Genomic DNA, 23604 nt, shown 5'->3' on the forward strand with positions numbered 1-23604 from the left:
GGTTTAACTCTAATGAGCAGCGCTTGACAGATAACACAGAGATTTTCACTGCATATTACACATGCTAGGCAGTGAGTCATGCTGTGGGATGAGAACAAAACTAGCTATATCAAAGCTTTACCTTCAAGAACTGGGCAATGCATGATTTGATCAGAGTCTACAGAGTTGTAGAGAAATAATAGGTTCAAAATCAATACTTCCAGAGTTAGAGTAGGCACTTCACTTTTGCAGAGACATCCCATTCAGACAGAGAGAATTGTAATAACGGTACCGTACAGTCAATTGAATGACACCAACATGTGATGAACGTCAAATCAAATCAGAATCAAAAACTTAACAGATAAAAGGCCTGTCGGTATATATGAAGTTTGTTTGTAAACTGACTAAGTCTTGTCAAGTATAATGGGCCTGGTGATTGTATAGTGACAAACAGACCCATTACAGTGATAATTATATTACATAATGTAGTGTACACCCAGGACTCAAATGCTGGAGGGCAATGAGAGAGGGATAGAGGAACAGTTAACAAATCAAATATAGGGACTCCAAAGGCTGTTCCTAAAACAAATAGCACAACAAACATCATAAGTATATGTCACTAATAGTATTATATTAGTTATTAGTATGACAAATATTTAATCATATAAAATACATACAGTCTTTTGCAATTTCAAACATCACAGACAGAATGAGGATATTTATATTCGAAACAGGACATTTCACTGACCACGGGGTCACTGACCATTATTCTAAAAAAGCTTTGACAGTAGCTTTTCAGTCTTACACTTTCACGCCCAGGCCTCAATCCTCATCTCATACAATGATGCTGTTGCCTGAGTAAGTGATTTGGATAAGGGAAAAAATCAGATGGTTATAGAAAGATATGGCTATGGAATATTCCCCGAGAGACATTTCTATATAGTCCAGAGCTTTTTCCACTGAACTAAAGCCATGCTGTAGCTCTGAAATGCAAAGTTATGCTGTTTTTGAAGTTATACTATCAGTGATCATCAGTCAAGTGTTAGATTCCAGTCTGAATCATCCTGGGTGAGTATGGCACAGTGTTTGAGTGGGTGAGCTAGCTATGGCTGCCGAGCTAGCTATGGCTGCTTCCTGTCTAGACACGCCCATTTCCTGGGTGTCAAAGCAGAAACATTCATCAGTGGGTAGCAATTAAGGGATGCGCTCTGACAGATGTATTAACGGCATAACACCAAGCTGCTGATTTTCCAAGGAATTAGCAGATGGAGGAAACAAAAACAAGCAGGAAATTACAAAGCAAATGGAAACTTCCAGAGTGGCAAGTGTTCTAATTACTTCACGACAGAGTTAAAAGGTCCAAATATACATCTGTTCTATTGTGCAGTTGTTTGCATAATTCCTTGTCAATATAGTACGACATTAGTCAAGGTTACCCAGAGAAGAGTACAGCCAACGTAAAATTGGGGGCTTGACAGAGATTTACACTTGGCAGTTTGATGCAGAACTCTCATTGGCGCCTCTGTGAGAGGAGTGGACAGCCAAATCATGATGAAGGTACTGCAACAGCTCCATTACCTTCAGCAGCTCTAGTGATCTCCCGACCACAGCTGTGAGATGCATCTGTTTCATAGAAACACCTAGGAGGCTTTATCTCCAAGATTAAATGAACACTTGTGAAGCTTCAGAGGCTCTGGGTTCAAAGCTGCTGTAGCAGGCGCTGAGGGGCTCTGAACACGGATTGAAAGGAATGTTATAAGGACTAAAACTGTGAAAACTCAATCAGGTTCATCAATCACAGCTTATCAGGAAAGCTACTAGAGCAAAGATTGTATATGTTTATTCAATATGTAGGTCATCTATGCCTATTCGATTTGTACAGTTGTCGTTTTTCACTTGACCTCAAACAAAAACCAACCACCCCACTCATTTTACTCAGGACCATAAAAACACTTGAAGGGGTCCCTAGTTACCTAGGAGACATAAAGGTTAGGTGGAGGGGCAGTCTTTCTTACTGCACTCTGTGCATGGGCCTTGTCAGTATTGATGCTCCAGCTAGGCTCAGTAATTACTGGAATGTCTGCAGTGATTTAATGAGGTTACTCTTTCTCCTGCTAATACATATACAACCTCTACCCACTTAGAGTTATAATGACATCTCCATTACACATGATCTGATAATTACAATTTAATTCAATCAATGAGAACTGGATCGATGAGTCATCGGTAATTGAATGTGATGTGGGAAAAAAGCTTCCATACCTAACTCTGCATTGGTTGTACAATAATTGTAAAGAACTCATAGGAGAGGTGTAAAACCCAATAGACCAAATTACAGGCAGTGTGACCGATGGACTAACATCTTATACCAAGACAAGCATGAAACTGATTTCCACACCAATGACCATAATTGCATTGAACTGTATAACATATGGTTCATAATTAAAGGAAATGTATTAAAATTAGAATGGGCAACAAAGTTCTACCCAATACGTTTTTGTTTAGCCAACTTACAAAGTTTTTCTAAATCTCAATCAATCTCTCCACAACAGACTCCCTCGCAACCTCATCCAGGTGCACTGACAGGAATAGAACAGGTTATACAAAAACACAACTGGCTCCTAATGTAAATAAAATAACAAAAGCTGTCACATTTTGACACTTTTTAATTATTTATTATTTTCTAGCATTATCATCTAAGGAGCAGGTTGAGCCATGAAAAATATTTCACAATGAACAAAGGAAAGACAAGTAACTCTTCTGTTTTACATTCAAGACAATGAATCGGAGGGAAATTGTTGACTGACACAAATATGAGAGACAATTCTCTGTATAGTAATTCATTTATTTTCCACCTGTCCTTCAAGATGCAAGGCAGCAGTTTTTACATTAGCACAAGTCCATGACTTTCCACATTAAGTTCCAGGGGTTGAGTCAACTTTATTCTACTCAGCTCAGCTCAGATGCCATCAATGCCATCAATGCTTGCAGGACTACGGTGCAGATAGTAATAGGGCTATTCTCTAGCAGTATGCTATGGGGCAGACCTGGCAAACTGGAAACTCACTTGTATTGTGCCTGGAAGTGTTCCTGTACAAAGCTGTGGCATGCCCCGGGCTGCTGCGAGTGGGGAGGCTCAGTGACCATCGCCTCCTCTGATATATCAGGGCCCTGGAATAGAGAGTGGGCAAACAGAAACACATCATTGTAACATCTACAATCGCTAACAGTAAAAAAAAACATCAGGTTCAACTAAATCCACTGCTATTCGGATGACACCCAGATTTACATCCACACCCACCTCTCACCTGTTTCCCCCATCTCTGATCAACTGTCTCCAGGACATCAAAAACTGGATGACACCCAATCTACTCAAACTCAAGAGCAATAAAACTGAGGTCATGCTGGTGGCTTCCAAAGTTCCCCTCAAGAAAGTGGGTGACCTCATGATGTCCATTGATGGCTGCACCATCTGCCCATTATCCGAGGTCTGAAATCTGGGTGTCATCCTGGACCCCACTCTCTCCTTCGAGCCCCACATCAAGTCCGCCACCAAATCTGCCTAGTTTCACCTCCGTAACATTTATTTTTATTTAACCTTTATTTAACCATCCCCAAAACAAGACTGTGCACCATCGTGGACCGGGCTTTCAGCGCTGCTGCCCTCCCAAACTCTGGAACTCTCTTCACCCAGCCACCTAAAACTCTGGGGGCATTGCTACTAGCTACTAGAGTTAGCGCAATGACATGCTAGCTGTTCCCATAGATTTCCAGTCATTGAGCTAACAACTATCCATTTAAATGAGCCACCGCTGCTAAATGAATATAGGAGTTAACACTAGACTGATGGGAGGAACAGATCAGCATAAAATATATTAAATGAATATGTGTCTAGTTAGAACATTGTGAAATGTTGTTCAGCAGTCTTTTTTTTCTATTAAAAGGGGATTTTCAAAGGCAGTGGAAAGTATTGACGTGAATGAAACCCGGGTACTTCTCTCTTTATTCTTTAATCCACTCACCTACAGCTGAACTGGCCTTGAAAAAGATAAAAGAGGAGGAAAAAGCGATAAAACTAACAGAGTAAGTAACTGATCACTGAAACCATGCAAGGTCAAAAAAACAAGCTGATCTGGGACGGCACACAACGAGGGCATAGCCCAGCTATGTGATAATGAATTAAATGAATTGAAAACTGTCCACGTCAGTGCAGATTTTACTGAACTAATCCACCTAGCTTCACCATCAACAACAATAGCAGCAACAACAGCAGCCATGGTCTTTGCTCCTCCTTCATCGTCACTTCTGAGCCTGTCTCGAGCACTTTCTAAATGGTGGTTTGTGTCCAGTGTGACTCTGTGGAATAATAATTACTGCAGATTATGTAATGGCACACCATGGATGCAGTGTAGTCATTTGAAACCAATGTAATGTCAAATCTGAATCATTCTCTCACTATGGTATTAGGGTCATGGTTGCACCATTTCATAAAACCACGTTGTCTTGTGACAGGAGAGCCAGGAGGAGATGTGTGGTTGTGATGGATATTTTGGTACAGCAATGGTAAAAGCGAAACAAAAGGTACCAATACCACTGAGACACTGGCACTGAGACAGGATGGATGACTGAGAAAAAGAGAGGTAATACTGTATAATGTCGTTAGGGGCATTCATTAGGCTTAATTACCCCTCTCATTTCCTGGGATAATTCTTTTTTTTTATTGTCACATACATCAGATAGGTACTGTGAAATGTGTTGTTTTGTGTTGTTTTACAGGGTCAGTCATAGTAGTACTGTCACCTGTGCTCTCTCTCCGGCCTCTAGGTCACCAGGCTGCTCGTTTAAGGCGCACACCTGTCACCAGTGTTACGCGCATTTGTGCATAATGACACTCACCTGGACTCCATCACCTCCTTGATTACCTGCCCTTTATATGTCACTACTTTAGTTTTTTTCCCCAGTCGTCATTGTTTATGTTTCATGTGGGTGCGCTGTTTGTGTTTCTTGTTTTATTTATTTATTAAACGTATTCACTCCCTGAACTTGCTCCCCGACTCTCAGCGTACATCGTTACAAGTACGGTGCCCCTGGAGCAAATTAGGCCTAAGTGCCTTGCTCAAGGGCACATCAACATATGTTTCACCTTGTCGGTTCGGGTATTCGAACAAGCAACCTTTCGGTTACTGGTTCAACACTCAAACCGCCATCCCTTCATGAATGTCTTTGTAAATCAATTTAACAGCAAATAACAAAACGATTTTGCTGGCTTGATTACCGATTATTACTGTAACTGAGCTCTCACAATCTCTCTTCGAAGATGTGTGAAACTTCAACATGCCTCTGCAATATAGTCAATATCAACTGCACAATATGTGCTCACTGACAACGTCGGTTATGAAAGTGACAAAGTAGAACATTTTCCTTACTGTCTATTTCCTGATTTATACAGTTACGGTTACAGTTACAGTAGCTGATTATGCATCAAAGTATAGGTAAGAGGACACAGTTAAGCCTTTATTCCTACAAAACAAGCGCATTGTTGGATAACAATGGTTATAAATAAAAAATAAAGGGAGCATTATACACCAAAGATACAAACATCAGATTTTCAAGTGCAAACGGAATTTTAGCTGCCATTTGCCTTCAGGCATTCAGGATTTAGTGAAGTAACATGATGCACTTCAGATGCCTAGTGGAGATATTTAATGGTACAAAATTGTACATTATGGAGTAAATATATGACTACAACACAGCCTTTGTGTGTGTGTGTGTGTGTGTGTGTGTGTGTGTGTGTGTGTGTGTGTGTGTGTGTGTGTGTGTGTGTGTGTGTGTGTGTGTGTGTGTGTGTGTGTGTGTGTGTGTGTGTGTGTGTGTGTGTGTGTGTGTGTGTGTGTGTGTGTGTGTGTGTGTGTGTGTGTGTGTGCATATGTGTAGCTCCCAAACTGAAACAGCTTTGACCTTGAAGGTGACATTTGTCACAAAGAACATTTGATGTGTCTGGATTCTTTTAAATTGCAAATAAACATTTATACTTTCAACATTCAGCACCTGAACAAAGCCACTGGATGTGCACGTTTAACTATGATAACAAATCTCTGACTCACCTTTTCTTATCAAGAGTGGTTGACTTGGAAAAGGCCAAGCTAAAACCACATCCGTGTTAGCACATTATTACTGAAGTTACTAGAGCGCTGTACCTAGACGCCAGGCACTTGAAAATGCATTAAGTCATCATATCATTTTAGCCCTCATTTGACAGGCTCATGGAGGCTGTCAGAGCATTATTGCTCGCCAAGTCTCTCTGTTGACTCTTTCTCCACCACACCACGTCTCCTGTCCTGATCCCATACTGACTGCCACTGTTCCCAGGCAGGCAGCTCAACCATGACCCCATCTCACAAATGGAGCTGAAAGGAGGTTTTGAATTTAGGTTGTGGAAAAAAGTGTAGTGTACTGTGGTGTGGGAGTGCTCAGGAGGAGAGTTCCTCTAACTAACCAACGCCACTGAGTCTTTTCTTCCAAGTCCATTTCAGCTTAGTACAGACCGGAATGTGACCGAAGCATGACCTTCCCCTCTTGCACGGGGCTTCAATAGGCACATACAATCACAAATGTTCCCTCTTCTCTCATTTCCCTCCACTCTCACTTTAGTGAGTTCCTCTATGGTTTTAGCTCTCTCCATCACACTCTACCCCACTCAGTCACTCCCTCATCCTTCTCTCATAACATTCTCTCTTTTCCCCTCCCTGTGTGGTACGGTAATGCTCTGCTGAGCTTCCTCTTATTTGTCAAGGGGTAACAGGCCTTTAGAGCAGGCATTGGGAGCAGAGAGAGAGAGAGAGAGAGAGAGAGAGGTTATGAGGTCTGCTCTCCTGAGGCCTATGCTCCTACAGAACATATAGCTAGCTGAATTCATGCCTTACTACCACTCTCTGGCCTCCTCAGCGGCAGAGTTGACTGGAGCTGGAGAGATAATACATTCCAGAGTTATCTTTATGCAGAGATAACAACACAGCGTTCCGAGACCAATGAGCCCAGCCCAGACACGGTCTTATCACCTCACTAAATTCCCTGGTGAGCCTGGCCAAGTCAACAGACTGCGAGGCGGCAGCAGCATGTTAGCAGCAACCGCTAGTATGGCTAGGACGATACCAGTATCGCAATCTGTTTTCAAATGGCAAAAATTATAACACAAAGCAGACTAACTCTTTGGTCCTTTAAAAAACTGCTGTATGTAAAATAATGTGTGCTATAGTTTGGAAAGTAAATAAATGTGACTCTGGATGACAACATAATGTTTGTTTCCAACATTAGGGCTGTTTTCCTAAAGAAGTCACATCCGCTTCGTGTTTCGTTTCCTTGTCACTAATGAATATCGCGATACTACAGGTAATCAAATGGCTACAGGTAATCAAATGGCTACCCGGACTATTTGCATTGTGTGCCCCCCCAACCCCTCTTTTATGCTACTGCTACTCTCTGTTTATCATATATGCATAGTCACTTTAACTATACATTCATGTACATACTACCTCAATTGGCCCGACCAACCAGTGCTCCCGCACATTGGCTAACCGGGCTATCTGCATTGTGTCCCGCCAACCCCTCTTTTACGCTACTGCTACTCTCTGTTCATCATATATGCATAGTCACTTTAACCATATCTACATGTACATACTACCTCAAATCAGCCTGACTAACTGGTGTCTGTATGTAGCCTCGCTACTTTTATAGCCTCGCTACTGTATATAGCCTCGCTACTGTTATTTTCCACTACTGTTATTTTATTTCTTTACTTACCTATTGTTCACCTAATACCTTTTTTGCACTATTGGTTAGAGCCTGTAACTAAGCATTTCGCTGTAAGGTCTACTACACCTGTTGTATTCGGCGCACGTGACAAATTCATTTTGATTTGATTTGATACTAGTATCCAGAGGTGTGGACTCGAGTCCACGCCCGGACATACACACAAACACTCAAAAAGGCAACAGACTGATGTCCAAGAAGGAACATAATGTACTGTAATGTGTGTCCTTTATCAAACGACTCCTCTTGTCACGGACACAAAGAGAAACAGCAAGTTGTCAAAAAGCCTGTGTTCATGTCTGCTGCTTCTTCTAGGCCATCAACTCTGTGACACAAAAAAGTAGTATGCCTGTGAAGGATGGCGCTTTAGTGCTCTGCTATAAGTGAAAATGGAGATGAACACATTTTCAAAAGGGAGATTCAGATTGAATTCAAATTACTTGAGCTCTTTCCAACAGTTCTAAGATGAGGTGGCTGTGGTTGAGTGGTCTCACTGACAGAGCAGAGCCCTGTAATGGAGAGGAAAGGCCAACTGATGAGGGAACATTTCATTAGAAGCAGAGTGGACAAATAATGATTTATTACTAAACCTGTATAAATAGCTTCATCAGCAAAGGCTACGATTGCTTGCTTGCCGCAGGCAACTTAGTCATGTTTATTTGACTTTGCCCTGGTGTTTTTATTAACAGCAATACTGTGTAAACAAACTAACAGATATTTCATTTGTTCAACTTAGTGCTTGATAGGGTGGTGAGAGGCATCACAACAACTTCAAGCCCTTTAGCGTCTAAATTTAGTCAAATAACCTGAATTTAATTTTGTCAGCAAATATTGCCATTAAAAGCAACTACCCACTGGGCACAGATGTCAATTCAACGTATATTCCGCGTTAGTTCAACGTAATTTCATTGAAATGATTGTAAACAACATTGACTCAACCAGTGTATGCTCAGTAGGTATCCTGAAAGACTATATCAAGTAAAATAGAATACATTGAGATTATGATCAGCAATTATCCCCTTGAAAATAATTTCAGTCAAGGATACAGTACAATATCGCAAACATACAGCAGACCCACATGAAGAAAAGCATGGTCAGAGGTTACAAGTTTGTGTTCAGGATGGACATACAGTAGATCAACGTATACAGGGATCACAGTAAATGTCAGATCAGATGATCATTTGATTGGCTGATTACAATGGCTTATCAAGTTGTCCTTTCAAACAGTTCTAGTGAAAGTCCCTTCTAAAAAAAGTACTCTGCTATATATATTTACAGTATAAGACCACATTTTACAAAGTTAATGATTATTGTGAAGGGGCACTTGACTGGGCACAGAGGAGATGAGGACATTGACGAAGTCTGAAAAGAGAACACGGAGGAATTTCAGCCACTGTCAGTTTAATGCACAAAACAGAACTCATCATGTAGTAGTAACGTGCGACCACTAATACCCGAGATATGTTAAGTTGTGAAATTGTCAACCTTGCTTAATCCAAAAGACTCAATGCCAGGAGAGGCGTGTGCCGATACCCCGGGAGTAAGAAGAACATTAAAACTCCAATCCCTCACCCTAGCAGCTACAGCGGTGTAATTGATTCCTAGGATTTAGATAAATGACAAAGATACAGTTGTGAGCAACTGAGTGGAAGGACTAGAGCCTAGTTGCTAGCGCAGCACTGTCAACGAGGGGGACAGAGTTAATCTATTGTGATTCCTGAGCTGACTGACCAGAGAAAAATACTGCAGCATTGTTATCGGCTAGCAAAAGTGGACAGTGACTCAAAGGGGTCATTTTCTGTAACCGCCAGAGCATACCAGACAGTTTTGACAGCGATTTAAGTCCATGTCCAGACATTGGTAAGTGCAAAATTGAAGGATAAAATCAAGATAATAAGCACTACAGTGCAAACAAACAACGCTTACGACGCTCCACCCCGCTCGAGGCCATTCACTTCACACAGTAAACACAATTCTCCAGTTGAGATGCCATTAAAAACGGATTTGGCACTGGTAGCACTGAGAACCACAGTGATTCGCTTCTGAAAGATTTACCCATCGTCAACTCTCCATAGGGTGTAATGACAAGACTAAGACTGATAACGGGACTTTATTTCATTGTGGTGCTGACTGAGAGCCTGAAATCACACACATTAACAGAATGGTCTGTCCTCTAGTGAGGTCTTAAATAATTAACCCAAATGTCACCCATAGTGATTCATACCAGTGTTCAGGAACCTGGGCACTTTCACTCCACCGCAGAGGAATTCCGGCAAATATCCTGCGTGGATCACTTGTCTCGTCCTGATGGGTTTTCAGGGATGGAGCGTAAATGGGGACGAGGTTTCCCAGTAATGGGCCTGCCGTGAATAATTTAAGCATCCATGGAAACACAGAGATGGACATGTGCCTGTGGAAGGAGCAGAGCACTAGGGGAGAGTGATTGAGAACAGGGGCTGCAGCAGCAGAGCTCTAACCTCTCCAGTAGAGCTGATCACACAGACAGTGAAAGAGAGAGAGAGTGCACTACACAGCGCTGACATGCACAGCGTTAATGAATAATGGACGTCTCCCTCTGAGAAACCTCCTACCACGTCCCTCTCTAAAAATAGCCCCTTCTTTAGTCAAGGTGGACAGGGGTAGCAGCACTACTGTCAGACCCCCACCTCATAGGGAATCACTCTTTGTGGGAGCATCGTTATGGACATGCTAAGTGGGAATGCTCTGCTGAACAGGGTGAGGCTGACCTCAGTGTGTAGTAGGTAGGTAGTGGCCTGCTAGATGATGTGTGTGTCTGGTCAGGTCTGGTTAGTGGGAATATGTTAGAAATCAGACCTGTCCAGAGGCAGAATGCTGGCCTTGGTATCCTTCTGTGAGTTCACAAAGGGTATCAGCTACAATGACTCCTGGGATCTCAAGACTGGTTATACACTACATGACCAAAAGTATGTGGACACCTGCTCATCGAACATCTTGTTCCAAAATCATGGGCATTAATATGGAGTTGGTTCTTCCTTTGCAGATATAACAACCTCCACTCTTCTGGGAAGGTTTTCCACTAGATGTTGGAACATTGCTGGGGGGACTTGCTTCCATTCAGCCACAAGAGCATTAGTGAGGTCGGGCACTGATGTTGGGCATTAGGCCTGGCTCGCAGTCTGCATTCCAATTCATCCCAAAGGTGTTCGATGGAGTTGAGGTCAGGGCTCTGTGCAGGCCAGTCAAGTTCTTCCATACCGATCTTGACAAACCATTTCTGTATGTACCTCGCTTTGTGCATGAGGTCATTGTCATGCTGAAACAGGAAAGGGCCTTCCACAAACTGTTGCCACAAAGTTGGAAGCACAGAATCGTCTCGAATGTCATTGTATGCTGTAGTGTTAAGATTTCCCTTCACTGGAACTAAGGGGCCTAGCCCAAACCACGAAAAACAGCCCCAGACTATTCCTCCTCCACTAAACTTTACAGTTGGCACTATGCATTCGGGCAGGTAGCGTTCTCCTCGCATCCGCCAAACCCAGATTAGTCCGTCAGGACTGCCAGATGGTGAAGCGTGATTCATCACTCCAGGGAATGCGTTTCCACTGCTCCAGAGTCCAATGGTGGCGAGCTTTACACCACTCCAGCCGATGCTTGACATTGCGCATGCTGATCTTACATGCTGACTACACCGCTCACATCGAGTGCCCGAGCGCTTGCACCCACACTGCTCACACTACAAAGAGCGTCTGCGTTGCCAAGGGCTAAAATAGAAGTCAGTTCTATTTCTGACGCAGATCGTGCTGCAAGTCCTGCCTCTCCCATCTCCTCATTGGTTTATAGAAGCAGATACCAGATACTGTGTCGTGATCGCGTTTGGTGTGGGGGACAAAATCCATTTGTGCACGATGGCGCACACGCGCGGCCGGTTAGGGTACGGTGTTAGGCTTGTGTGCGGCTGCTCAGCCATGGAAACCAACTAACAGTTGGAACTCGATAGAGTTTGGAACTCGATAGACGATTTTACGCTCATCAGCACTCAGCGGTCCAGTTCTGTGAGCTTGTGTGGCCTACCACTTTGCGGCTGAGCCATTGTTGCTCCTAGACGCTTCCACTTCACAATAACAGCACTTTCAGTTGACCGGGGCAACTCTAGCAGGGCAGGACTTTTACGAACTGACTTGTTGGAAAGGTGGCATCCTATTAAGGTGCCATGTTGTGGGTCACTGATCTCTTCAGTAAGGCCATTCTACTGCCAATGTTTGTCAATGGAGATTGCCTGCATGGCTGTGTGGTCGATTTTATACACCTGTCAGCAACAGGTGTGGCTGAAATAGCCAAATCCACTAATTTGAAGGGGTGTCCACATACTTTTGTATATATAGTGTACCATGATCTCTGGTTTGATTCTGACGACAGCTGCCCACATGAAGAAATTACTATAGTATACTATGGTAGAAATACTATATTATAAACTGGGTGGTTCGAGCCCTGAATGCTGATTGGCTGACAGCCGTGGTATATCAGACCGTATACCACGGGTATGACAAAACATGTATTTTTACTGTAATGTAAATACTGTAATAAAAGATCATGTAAATACTGTAATAAAAGATAATATAGTAATTAATGTAGTGTTTTTGCAGATTGTATTATACTGTAGTATTTACTGTAGTGTTTTTGTGGACTGTAATATACTGTAGTATGTACTATAGTGTTTTTGTTTTATTATCTTTGATACATAGAAATAGAGGCTTTCTCCTTGAGGAAACATATTGGAGAACATTTTCCATAACCTGTAAGTAGTAAGGACTAGGGTCTGAATAGATAGTTCAGCGCTTCGGCTCCTTCTTATAACCTGTAAGGAACACAATATATGATATATACTTGCATGCAGGTTTCTCACTTATGGGTGGCACAAATTGGGATATGGAGAGGGGAATGGGTAGGATATATGCAAATTAAATACTGTAGTATTTACTATAGTTAAAAAAGTGTACACCACAATCCAGATTGAATTATTACAGTACCCTGAAAGCACATGCTAGTGACAGTTAAGTTAAATTGTTTGCCTTGAGTCTTTTGATATGTCATTCTCAGAATTGCGGATCCCGGGCCTCCCGAGTGGCGCAGCGGTCTAAGGCACTGCATCGCAGTGCTGAGGCACCACTACAGCCTCGGGTTCGATCCCAGGCTATGTCACAGCTGGCTGTGACTGGGAGACCCATGGGGCGGCGCACAATTGGCCCAGCATCGTCATGGTTAAGGGAGAGTTTGTCCGGACGGAATTTCCTTGTCTCATCGTGCTCTAGCAACTCCTTGTGGCAGGCTGTGCACCTACAAGCTGACTTCAGTCATCAGTTGAACAGTGTTTCCTCTGACACATTGGTGCGGCTGGCTTCCGGGTTAAGCGAGCAGTGTGTCAAGAATCAGTGCGTTCTTGCAGGGTCGTGTTTCGAAGGATGCATGGCTCTCGACCTTCACCTCTCCCGAGACCGTAGGGGAGTTGCAGCGATGAGAGAAGATCGTAACTACCAGTTGGATAACACGAAATTGGTGGGTAAAACATTTATTTAATAAAGAAGTGCGGAACCTGGCTACATACAATGTACTAATCTATAATCGTCTATGGAGTCATACATTTAGCTTTTTAAGTTGAACAAAAGCCTCAACTTGTATTACTAAATACAAGCAATATCAATGGAAAAGCATATCAACTCAATGTTCAGCAAAGACTGACATATAATAATGTAAAATGGAGATCTCACATTCAAGCACTTCCATGAAGCTATAACCAAGGATGTAGACATCCTTGATATAAGTGAATCAGCATTAAGGGGCTATGGCTCTTCATACAGGCAAGCTGTTGGCACAACAGATCATAATCTGCTCTAGCTGTATGCTCCAGACACACCATTCGATTGTCCGTTTCACTAAGCCAGTCAGATGGGTGGGCTAGTAATTAAATCCCAAAGTCTGGAGGTCAGAAATCCACAGAAGGGGATTGAGAATGAGACAGTCTCATAACTAAGAAGAAAAGACAGCAGAGGACTCTGTGAAAGGGAATTTTGTTATTTTACATAAGAATGAAGGAAAGAATAAAATGATTAGCGGTTTGAGAGACAGAGGGACATAGTCCTGGAGGGGGTAATGATATAATTGCTCTCACAGGAGAGGAGTGTAGAAGCCCTCAATGCACGGACACTTCTCTGTATAGTTCTTCAGTTGGAGAATACAGCTAGTGACAGGAGGGTAGCTAAAGTGGTAGAGAGACCTCTGACAATGATTCTACAACAGTATATGAGATATCAGCAGAGTGGGTTCAGGCACAGTGGTTTGAGGTGAATGACGATATAACACATGATTAGTTGTAATGCATCAACTCAACCGAGCCTAGCCAACCAACGCCTTCCCAGAATCCTTGCTAGCATGCCAACTTTCCTCATTTGAGAGGGATTTACAGACACCTACCAGCAGGTCTGCACTGAGGTCCACTTCCTTTCCTTTTAGTGGAAATAATAGCCAGGCAGTAGCTAGAGGTCAGCAGGGGATGATGATATGACTCAGTCCTGGTCTCTCTGACCTCATGTCAGTCATGGCTAGTGGGCTACTCTCTGAGAGCATTTTACAGATTTTCAACCATGGTAAAACCCACTGGTGGAGCACAATTATTGGCATCCTGTAACATTTTCTTATATAGTGTATGAGGTCATCTCCACAATGCTGCAGTCATTGGTAACCTACATTAGATATCATTCTATAGAGCAGACTCGCTGAACCTCCACAGTAAAAAGTATAATGACAGTAAAACATTACAGCCCAGTGGAGAGAATCATCCTACACCAATGCTGAGTGGATCTGCCCTGCCGCCCCGCTGCTTGTTCTTTATGGAAATACCATCAAGTCTCAAACAAAAAAAGAGAGGAAACACAGCACTTTTTGGAAGTGCCTTTGCGAGCCAAGAAAATACTTAGAGCTACTATTCAAGAAAAATGCTCCTAACACTTTTTTGGGTGGATGAATATGACTTTGTGAAATTAATTATTAGTGTCTCATAAGCCGATTGGCTTTAAGGAGGCGTCAGCGGAGGCAGAGGAGGAAATTAATTCATATAAAGGCAGGGAGGTGGGTCTCCTGAGCTGATGGGGTTTATTATTGTGCTGCTGGTACACTGTGGTGACAGGCAGGAGACAACACCCACAGATGGGGATGTAATGACAGGAGCAAAAGTCAAGAAAGACTAGTAACTATTTATATAGACCACCTCTCTGTAATGCCTTTGTACTATACTTACAGAAACATGTACAGTATGTCTAGCAAGAGCCATGAACTGTAAAGAATGTTTACAGCGAGTGTATAAGGTGTTATAAATGGTTTACAAAACATGTTACCCCATTCAAAATAACTTATCAAAGACATCCAAATAAAGTGAAATGAAGTCAAATGGTCATGAAAATCTGCTGCCAACTAGCCTATATAATTATGAGCCCTTTTCCAGGTAGACTTGTAGAAGGCATTCCACACAGATGTGGTGGCTCAGCGACAGTGCAGTGCTGTATATAGAAACGTCCTTAACCGCTCCTTAAACCTTGAGTGATACATTGGGGTGTCTGAGGCAGCTTAATTGTGTCTGTGCCAGTGAAAGCAACCCCGGCAGACTGCAGATAAATTAAAAAAGGTCCTTTTTCAAGAACAGTGCTCCTGGCAAAGGGAGGGACGCTCTCAAATTAAACCTCCATGAGAAGTCAACAATAATTCATGCACACAATCTCACACAGACACTGATACACACACACACACACACACACACACACACACACACACACACACACACACACACACACACACACACACACACACACACACACACACACACACACACACACACACACACACACACACACACACACAAACACACAAACACAAAATCAGACAAAATCAAAGTTGGGGAGAGGAAACACTCACAGGCACAATAGGCCTGCACCCTGCACTCCCTGACTGGAAAACAGCAACCACACATGGCACGTTGTGATGGTCGGTGCTACTGTAAGTGATGTTGTTCTGGTTAGGTATTGGTGGTTGGCTTAGTTAGTGCAATCTCTGTAAATCACAGCAGATCTTTATGAGGAGACAGGGAAGAGAAGAGAGGATGATGCCTTAAAAGGTTCTGAGGATAGTGTTTCTGACCTTGGTGACCTTGATACTGATCGTTGTGATGATTGTGCTCAGCATGGCTGAGGAACCAGTGCAGGACATGAGTCATTTGACCCTGCATGGGAATGTCCTGCGTAGTGACCTTCTGTTGTTAAGTGTCTCTGGTAGCTCGCCTTCAGCGCTATCTCTTTTCCTGGCTTGCATCATGAGTACCACTGATAATCCTCTTTGACCCAAGATTGTACCCTTTGTACCCTGAACACTGTTCCTCTTTTCTCTACTCACACACCTCCCCTGTGCTTCTCTATGGGCACCGATACAGTAGATTCTCAAGACCCTCTGTTGAATATCCCATTCCCTAAAGTGAATAGCTCGGACCAGCTCAAATCTCTCAAAAGCTTTTTTTACTGCCTGTGTGTTTGCTGTGACAGCACTGACTGCATTACATCCACAGTCCCTTATTCATGTTCCAACTCTGTAGGAGGGCTGAGGGTTCACTGAGAGCAAAAGTCCTTACTGTACCCAAACTGCTCCTTGTTCTATTTATGCTGCAGTAGTTTCTGTGTCGGGGGGCTAGGGTCAGTTTGTTATATCTGGAGTACTTCTCCTGTCTTATCCGGTGTCCTGTGTGAATTTAAGTATGCTCTCTCTCCTTCTCTCTTTCTCTCTCTCTCTCGGAGGACCTGAGCCCTAGGACCATGCCTCAGGACTACCTGGCATGATGACTCCTTGCTGTCCTCAGTCCACCTGGCCGTGCTGCTACTCCAGTTTCAACTGTTCTGCCTGCGGCTATGGAACCCTGACCTGTTCACCGGACGTGCTACCTGTCCCAGACCTGCTGTTTTCAACTCTCTAGAGACAGCAGGAGCGGTAGAGATACTCTTAATGATCGGCTATGAAAAGCCAACTGACATTTACTCCTGAGGTGCTGACCTGCACCCTCGACAACCACTGTGATTATTATTATTTGACCATGCTGGTCATTTATGAACATTTGAACATCTTGGCCATGTTCTGTTATAATCTCCACCCGGCACAGCCAGAAGAGGACTGGCCATGGTTCCTCTCTAGGTTTCTTCCTAGGTTTTGGCCTTTCTAGGGAGTTTTTCCTAGCCACCGTGCTTCTACACCTGCATTGCTTGCCGTTTGGGGTTTTAGGCTGGGTTTCTGTACAGCACTTTGAGTTATCAGCTGATGTAAGAAGGGCTATATAAATACATTTGATTTGATTTGATTCTGGATAAGTAAACACATTTGTAAATCAGATACAAATAATTGAAATATCATCAAACATGACAACAGTTGCTGTACTGTACTGACTCTGCAACATTGCTGTCCTTGAATGGAGGTTTGCTTATCTGTCAGTCTGTCACTACCCGTTAAGGCTTCCCCACCCACAGCCACACTGTTGTACAGAGCCCAACACAACCCTGTCTCACCTCTCCCTCTCTTCACTAGCAGTGCTCAACAAGCGTCTCTTTCTTCCACCGGCTTACAAAGGGCCGCATTCATGATACAGAGAGATAGCTTCACACCAGCACTGTTTCCTAAGTGATAAACGGTCAACAAACTGAATGCCAGTTCCATGGTGTGACTTCAGTACGTGTGTGTGTGTGTGTGTGCATGTGTGTGTAAGAATGAGTATTCTTTGTAAGGAACTCAGTCAAGCTTACAATTTACTCTTGATAATAGTAACAGTAGAATGCATAAGGTGCAATTTCGAAATTGTGTGTAGTGCATAGTGTATTAGCAGTTTTCATCTTGTCATGTCAGTCATTGCAGACCTTAGAGAGCTATTTATAACTTGTCAGAAATGTCCAGATCAACCAGCGCATGTCAGCTAATGTTTTTTTAGCTAGGTTTTTTAGCCTGTTGATCTTGTTGTAATGTTTGAGTCACTCAGATATAACATGAACACACATAAGACATGGCAAAATGTGTAGAATTGCAGGAAATTAGTTTTAAAACAGCAAAATGTTCTATCGGCCAACAAGACGGGGGCGAAAATTTTGTGTCATGGACAGTACTTGTGCACATAGAGGGAAGGCGAGACATGTTCCCCAATGATGGAAGGGGGGCCAGAATGAAAGTTTGGGATCCACTGACTTGAGCTTGAAAGCTCAGGGGTGGGGGAACTCTCACTGTTCATCCGGGTCTCCTGTGCTGCTTATGGTAACTGAACGCGTGCTGGAAAACTATTAATTCAGCCCTGGGTTAGCAGGGAGCTCCCTCCCTGGGCTCTGTGGTGACATGAGAGGACTTATAAACCAGTTGCCTCACTCCCTCCATCCTCCCTGTGACCCGGGCTTACTCCACTGGCACGGCAATAGCTCCGGTAGGGTGGCAGAGCTGCAGCCTGCCACAGCACAACAACAAACACAACACAACAAACCCTTAAACTACTCTGAACTCCCTCTTTCAAGACCCTTCTCCCAGACGTCAACAAGGGTTAGACTTTTTGTGATGTGAGAAGGATAAACACAGTTAGATGTGATAGATGTCTGAGCAGTGCTAAAATAAGAAGACCTCTCTTCATGGAGTCTGCCACCTGAGAGAGCCATTAAAAGCCTTCTCCCCTGAGGAGAGCTCCTTTGTGGGTGGCTAGCTGATACTACTGTAAATTCTTAGAGGGCTCTAAAAAGACCAATAAAGGGAAGAGTGAGTATGGTAAGTAGCAGACTTTGAGCCAGGGGAGAAGGGAGGGGGGGCACAGTGAGAATAGCAGGATAAATCCCTTTAGTAGGTAGTGTACTGTATGAGCCCTGGGATTATTTCCTTGGCTCTAGTCTATCAGGCCACATGTTTCCATACTGATAAAAAAATGAAATCCATGACAACGCCAGTGCTCAGTCCACTCATAGGCGGCTGAGAGAGGTTCTGGCTAAACATAAGAGATGACTGTCATAAGAGATGTTCTGCTCATCTGTGTGTGTGTGTGTGTGTGTGTGTGTGTGTGTGTGTGTGTGTGTGTGTGTGTGTGTGTGTGTGTGTGTGTGTGCATGTCATTTATTGATATGGAGTTTATTCTGTTAGACAGTATTCTTTTGAAAAAATAATTACAAGATTGTAGGAAGGGTTTTTCTACCTCAAAACAAGTTTTCAAGAAGAATACTTAATTCAGTCAGGAGAGAGGAGAACCTCACTACAAGCACAACCCTGACACCTGCTGAACTCCCACTATATGTTAGTCGACAGTCGTATACCTTTGTTGGCATACCCCATATCATTAGAGAACATGTAGCATTAGCTTAGTACAAATTGAGATGCAGCTTCATGAGAGGTGATGTCTGTCCATCGATTAGTCAGTCATGTATTTCAGGCTAAATGACTCAGTAGACTGTCATTATTAATAGCATTGGCATTAATGAGGACATGCTAATGTGATTTCCAGGGCAGGTTAATAATGACTTCCACAGATCTAATTGAGGTCAATATGAAGCATGATTCCTAGTCCTGTCAGTATAAAGCCAACATGGAGACAAGCAATGAGCCTCTGGAAGGGGTTGTCTTTACTCAACAGCCAGAGCAGAATGCATACTGAAGCCATGACAAGACCCATGTATTTACAATGAAAGATGTAATGTTATTATTAAAATGAAAACAAAACTACTGAATTAGTCGTTAATTCCTTCATTCTCTCTGGTAACGAAAAACATATTTGAAATATGTCTCCAAATGCAACATATTTTTTTACTTGAAATCCAATACTTTATAAAATCTCTAGAATTAGTCAATAACAAAAAAAACACTGTATTATTACAACTCGAGCATAGGTTTGTACAACTGTAACTTGTGTGTATAAGGTAGTAGTTGTGGAATTGTTAGGTTAGATTACTTGTTGGTTATTACTGCATTGTCGGAACTAGAAGCACAAGCATTTCGCTACACTCGCATTAACATCTGCTAACCATGTGTATGTGACAAATAAAATTTGATTTGATTTGATTTATTTTATTTTAGGTACTTTAACTTTTGAAAGTCAATTCGTGATTTTATTTTTTTACTTTTAATGTTATTTTATGTTTCTTCAGAGAAAATATATGTGTAGTGATGTCCTATATTTCTTTGTTATTGTATTGTAATTTGAAATTGAATAATAATAAAAAATATATATACAGATGTGCTCAAATTTGTTGGTACCCCTCCACAACAATTTTCTCTGAAATAACTTGAAACTGACAAAAGTAATTGGCATCCACCATTGTTCATTCCATATTTAATAGAAATCAGATTTGCGTTTGATTTTTTATTCAACATAATATTGTAAATAATAAAACAAATGAAAATGTCATGGACAAAAATGATGGGATCCGTAATCTAATATTTTGTTGCACAACCTTTAGAGGCAATCACTGCAATCAAACGTTTTCTGTAGCTCTCAATGAGACTTCTGCACCTGTTAACAGGTAGTTTGGCCCACACTTCCTGAGCAAACTGCTCCAGCTGTCTCAGGTTTGATGCGTGCCTTCTCGAGACTACAAGTTTCAGCTCTTTCCATAGATGTTCGATAGGATTCAGATCAGGACTCATAGAAGGCCACTTCAGAACAGTCCAATGTTTTGTTCTTATCCATTCTTGGGTGCTTTTTGCTGCGTGCTTTGGGTCATTATCCTGTTGGAGGACCCATGACCTGCGACTGAGACAGAGCTTTCTGACACTGGGCAGTACGTTTCACTCCAGAATGCCTTGACAGTCTTGAGATTTCATTGTGCCCTGCACAGATTCAAGGCATCCTGTGTCAGGCGCAGCAAAGCAGCCCCAAAACATAACCGAGCCTCCTCCATGTTTCACTGTAAGTAAGGTGTTCTTTTCTTTGAAAGCTTCATTTTTTCATCTGTGAACATTAAGCTGATGTGACTTGCCAAAAAGCTCCAGTTTTGACTCATCTGTCCAAAGGACATTCTCCCAGAAGGATTGTGACTTGTCAATATGCATTTTAGCAAATTCCAGTGTTATGAGGTGACAGCCCGGTGCGCTCTGTGCTAGCTCCCCGCATGTGCCGTGCTAGAGTGGGCATTCAGCCAGGACGGATTGTGCCGGCTCAGCGCTCCTGGTCTCCGGTGCGTCTCTTCGGCCCAGGATATCCTGCGCCGGCTCTGCGCACTGTGTCTCCAGTGCGCCTTCACAGCCCAGTGCGTCCTGTGCCAGCGCTCCGCATTTGCCGGGCAAAAGTAAGCATCCAGCCAGGACGGGTTGTGCCAGCTCTACGCTCGAGACCTCCAGTGCGCCTCCACGGCCCAGTGTATCCGGTGCCTGCTCCACGCACCAGGCTTCCAGTGCATCTCCCCAGTCTGGTGAGACCTGTTCCGGTTCCACGTACCAGGCCTCCAGTGTGTCTCCCCAGCCTGGTAAGCCCTGTGGCAGCTCCACGCACCAGGCTGCCAGTACGTCTCCTCAGTCCGGTAAGACCTGTTCCGGCTCCACGTACGAAGCCTCCAGTGATGATCCATGGTCCGAAGCCTCCAGTGATGATCCATGGCACGAAGCCTCCAGTGATGATCCATGGCCCGGAGCCTGTAGTGATGATCCATGGCACGAAGCCTCCAGTGATAATCCATGGCCCGGAGCCTCCAGTGATGATCCATGGCCCGGAGCCTCTAGTGATGATCCATGGCACGAAGCCTCCAGCGATGATCCCATGGCCCAGAGCCTGTAGTGATAATCCATGGCACGAAGCCTCCAGTGATGATCCATGGCCCAGAGCCTTCAGCGAGGGTCTCCAGTCCGGAACTTACAGGGGGGGTTCCTAGCCTGGAGTCCCCGACGACGATCTACGGTCTGGAGGTACCGGCGACGATCCCTGCACCAGAGGCGCCACCGAAGTGGGGGGAGCCTCAAGCGGAGCGGGGTCTGTGCCCCGCACCGGAGCCTCCACCGAGAGTAGATCCCCACCCCGACCCTCCCCAATAGGTTCAGGTTTGCGGCCGGAGTCCGCACCTTTGGGGGTGGGGGGAGTACTGTCACGCCCTGACCTTAGAGATCCTTGTTATTCTCTATGTTTGGTTAGGTCAGAGTGTGACTCGGGTGGGAAAGTCTATGTTTTCTATTTCTATTTCTTTGTTTTTGGCCGAGTGTGGTTCCCAATCAGAGTCTGTGCCTGACAGAACTGTTCACTTACGTTTTTTTGGCTTTGTTATTTTGTTTTGGTGTCATCAATAAAAAGACTACCACGCTGCGCCTTGGTCCACTCTTCCTTCTACAAACGAGAGCTGTTACACCGGTGCACAAATGAGCAAGAGGACAAGTACATTAGAGTGTCTAGTTTGAGAAACAGACGCCTCACAAGTCATCAACTGGCAGCTTCATTAAATAGTACCCACAAAACACCAGTCTCAACGTCAACAGTGAAGAGGCGACTCCGGGATGCTGGCCTTCTAGGCAGAGTTGCAAAGAAAAAGCCATATCTCAGACTGGCCAATAAAAAGATGGCAAAAGAACACAAACACTGGACAGAGAAACTCTGAGTCTGGCTGGCACTGGCAGGAGTATGGGGTAACGTTAGTTACAGCATGGTAAGGGTGAATTCAATTATTCTAGATAGCTAGCTAGCTAGCAATATCAGCGAAGCCAGCTGCAGCCACATATTGACTACCTAGCAACATGACATAATTTCTCATTTCTGGAGGCAGTGGAAATGCAATTTGAGCTAGCCCACCAAGACCAGCCCAACCTGGGTTGACGTCAAAGTGCCAATGGCAGCTGGGCTTAATGGGCCATATAGCTGGGAGGAAGTCCCACAGACAGAGAACACAATAACAAGTTCAAAAGTTCAAATGGGTCTCCTTCACACAGAAAGGTGAACCATTGGAGGTGTGGTGTGGCAAGATAGCCTAACCAAATTGATATTACCAGTTTGTCTTGCCTAAACTAAAGGAAAAGTGTGTAAAAGCAATAATGAAGCGGAGCAGCATGCTGTCAAAAACAGCAGGTTTTTGTCCCTCACACCGTCAGACTCTTGGGTGTTAACAATGTGGCAACTTTTTCCTTGACGTGTCCCAGACTTATAATGACAGGCCTTATCAGCAGTCCTCCAGTCCCAGCCTCCTCTGACGTCCTCTGTGGCCTCATACAGAGAGACAGAGACACAGTCCAGATCACCTCCTGTGCCCTCTGGCCCTGCACTGAAGGGCAACTCATCTCAGACACAGATTAAAGCTTTGTTCAAGTATCGGATAGACACTGCATAGTACTGTATATGGCCAGATAAACAAAGAGGGGAGTGTCAACAGAAATATATAGAGAGAGAGAAAGAGAGAGGGGGGGTGGAGGATAGATGGAGAGAAAGGGGGAAAGTGCATCTGAGGGGACTGAATGCTCATTGCTCATAGCAAACAACCAAATTGAATGGCTCAATGAACTGAGGCCCATACAAACACTCACTGTCACACACACACAACTCACAGAGCATCACTTAGCCTACACACATGCATACACCCATAAACGCAAGAACACACCCACCCATACGCAAACACACTAACCCGCTAACCTGTTGGAAGATAGATCAAGTAATGAGGAATCTTACATACAAGACCACAAAGCTGAGTTCACACTGGCAACTGAATCTCAAAACTTCTGTCTTAGCCGACACACAGTCTAGTTTCTAGTCTTAACCATAGCCTTTGGTTCAGTAGGTCCCTACATGGTTAGTGTCAGTGAGATTCACTTCAACAGACCACGGCTTGA

The 23604-nt window shown here is 43.7% G+C and overlaps 1 protein-coding gene across 1 annotated transcript in view; it reads right to left on the reverse strand.

The window, feature by feature from the left end:
- LOC139575990 (ubiquitin carboxyl-terminal hydrolase 43-like) overlaps positions 1-23604 on the reverse strand; it is a 94156-nt gene that overhangs the window by 60208 nt on the left and 10344 nt on the right. The window contains exon 3 of the mRNA XM_071401541.1: positions 3047-3150. Coding sequence (XP_071257642.1) covers positions 3047-3150 — 104 coding nt within the window. The remainder of the gene's footprint in view (positions 1-3046; positions 3151-23604) is intronic.

Source organism: Salvelinus alpinus, chromosome 1, assembly GCF_045679555.1.
Source record: "Salvelinus alpinus chromosome 1, SLU_Salpinus.1, whole genome shotgun sequence".
In the NCBI taxonomy this organism is placed as follows: Eukaryota; Metazoa; Chordata; class Actinopteri; order Salmoniformes; family Salmonidae; genus Salvelinus; species Salvelinus alpinus.